Source organism: Priapulus caudatus, unplaced genomic scaffold (genome assembly GCF_000485595.1).
Source record: "Priapulus caudatus unplaced genomic scaffold, Priapulus_caudatus-5.0.1 Scaffold185, whole genome shotgun sequence".
NCBI classification, from domain to species: Eukaryota; Metazoa; Priapulida; class Priapulimorpha; order Priapulimorphida; family Priapulidae; genus Priapulus; species Priapulus caudatus.
Window position 1 is genome coordinate 155,671 of NW_014577246.1, and position 1,797 is coordinate 157,467.

Below are 1,797 nucleotides of genomic sequence, written 5' to 3' on the forward strand. Positions count from 1 at the left end.
GCGGGAAGGAAGCGACCACTGTTACGGGACATCGTAGCAGCAGCGGGAAGGAAGCGAGCACTGTTACGGAACATCGTAGCAGCAGCGGGAGGGAAGCGAGCGCGTCGTTAGGGGAGCACGCAGCAGTAGCTGGAGAGAGTCGCACTACGGCACGCACGCGTGCGGAGAGCACGGATTCATGTGACAGCGTCTTCTACCGCAGCCGCGCGCTCACAGATGGAGCTGATCGTCGGCCGATGGCGTCACGATGCGATGACGCGTCTGCCGCAAGAATGACGCAGATGCGGTGCGATGATGCGTCTGCCGCAAGAATGACGCAGACGCAGTGCGATGACGTATCTGTTGCAGAAATGACGCAGACGCGGCGCGATGACGCGTCTCCCGCACGAATAACGCAGACGCGCAGCGATGACGCGTCTGCCACAGGAGTGACGCAGCCGCGGTGCGATGCCGAGAGCAGGCGGCGACGCAGACTATCTGCACCGGATCAATACGTGGCGAGCAGCAGCAGCACGCGGCCGCCGCCCGCCGGCGCAGACGAGACACTGCTGCGTGCATCACAACAACACCTCGAGGGCTTCACAGCAACAACGCTCAGTGAGCAGCATCAGCTGTCAGCAACCGCAGGTAGAGACGCGAACGCTCGTGAAGACGCGTTAGCGGGTGAAGTAGCAGGTGGTCATCACACGACTACCGGACAACGTCCGGAGGACAGCGGCGAGCAGGTAGTGGTCAGCACTGCCGTACTCAGCGTCCAGGACAAGCGTGTTGCTGCATCGCTGAGTAACCGGTGCAGGTCGGCTAGTGACAAGGCAAATACAGCCTGGAGCATAGAGTCGACAGCCAATCGATATAACATCGAGGAGCAACGAGCAGATGCCGTAATTCACCACGACAAGGTACGTGCCAAGCACTTTATTAATTTTATAGGTTGTTCACACTCTTGAGCTTCATCGAGCATTGAATTCATCACTCACGGACATCTAGTCAGATTGAAATACATCAATTGGATCAGTGGATCTCTTTGCTAGTCCAAACTAACTTCTCAATGACAGAATTAGTGTTTAGCAAAAAGATAAGCAGGACATGTTCGGCCACCGGTCGGCACCTGTCAACCTATTTATGTTTACGGCCCAGAACGATAACAAACAGCTAGCCGACATAGAGCTCGCGTGGTGACCTCGCCGGAGACCCCCTCACCTGCTAGCATACTTAAAATATGCTAACGCGTTTCACTTGTGACTTCGTGTGGTCAACCTGTGTAATTTTCGGGTGTAAACGATTGTTCACATTGTTTCGGTCGCGCCCACAAACAGGTGTTCGGTACAGTTCTATGCGCGCATCATGTCGCGGACGAAATGTCACCGAGCATTTGACTCGCCGGTGTCCTGGCCATAATTATTGACAAACACATCTCTGCACGGGAACCCTGTAGTGGGTAAAGAATGGCTGTAGTCGCAAGTTGGGAAGAAAGTTCCGCATGCGCTGGCAGGTGATGTCTCGCGCAAAGCTATTGTTATATTTACGACAAGTTTCGCACGATAGCGCTATTTCTCAAACACTGAGCAACACCATCTGTGTGCCTTACACGGAGTGATCGTTCACGCTTGGTGTTGCTTGAAAGGGCCTTCCTCTATAGCACACCGTAATTTTCTTCCTTAAACGGTGGCTTAAGCTGGTTGCAAGGTATACTGCTGTAGAAATAGAATTGTATAGGAATTCTGGTTGAGTAACTCTCTCTCTCTCACTCTCTTTCTCTCTCTCTCTCTCTCTCTCTCTCTCTCTCTCTCTCTCTCT

At 53.5% G+C, this 1,797-nt stretch overlaps 1 protein-coding gene across 4 annotated transcripts in view; it reads left to right on the top strand.

Annotated features, from left to right (window-relative positions):
* LOC106806906 (rho guanine nucleotide exchange factor 9-like) overlaps positions 1–1,797 on the top strand; it is a 39,586-nt gene that overhangs the window by 11,542 nt on the left and 26,247 nt on the right. For 3 of the 4 annotated variants that reach the window (XM_014809053.1, XM_014809051.1, XM_014809054.1), the window contains exon 2: positions 31–899. In XM_014809053.1, the coding sequence (XP_014664539.1) occupies positions 31–899 (869 nt within the window). The remainder of the gene's footprint in view (positions 1–30; positions 900–1,797) is intronic. The other variant, XM_014809052.1, reaches the window with a different exon arrangement.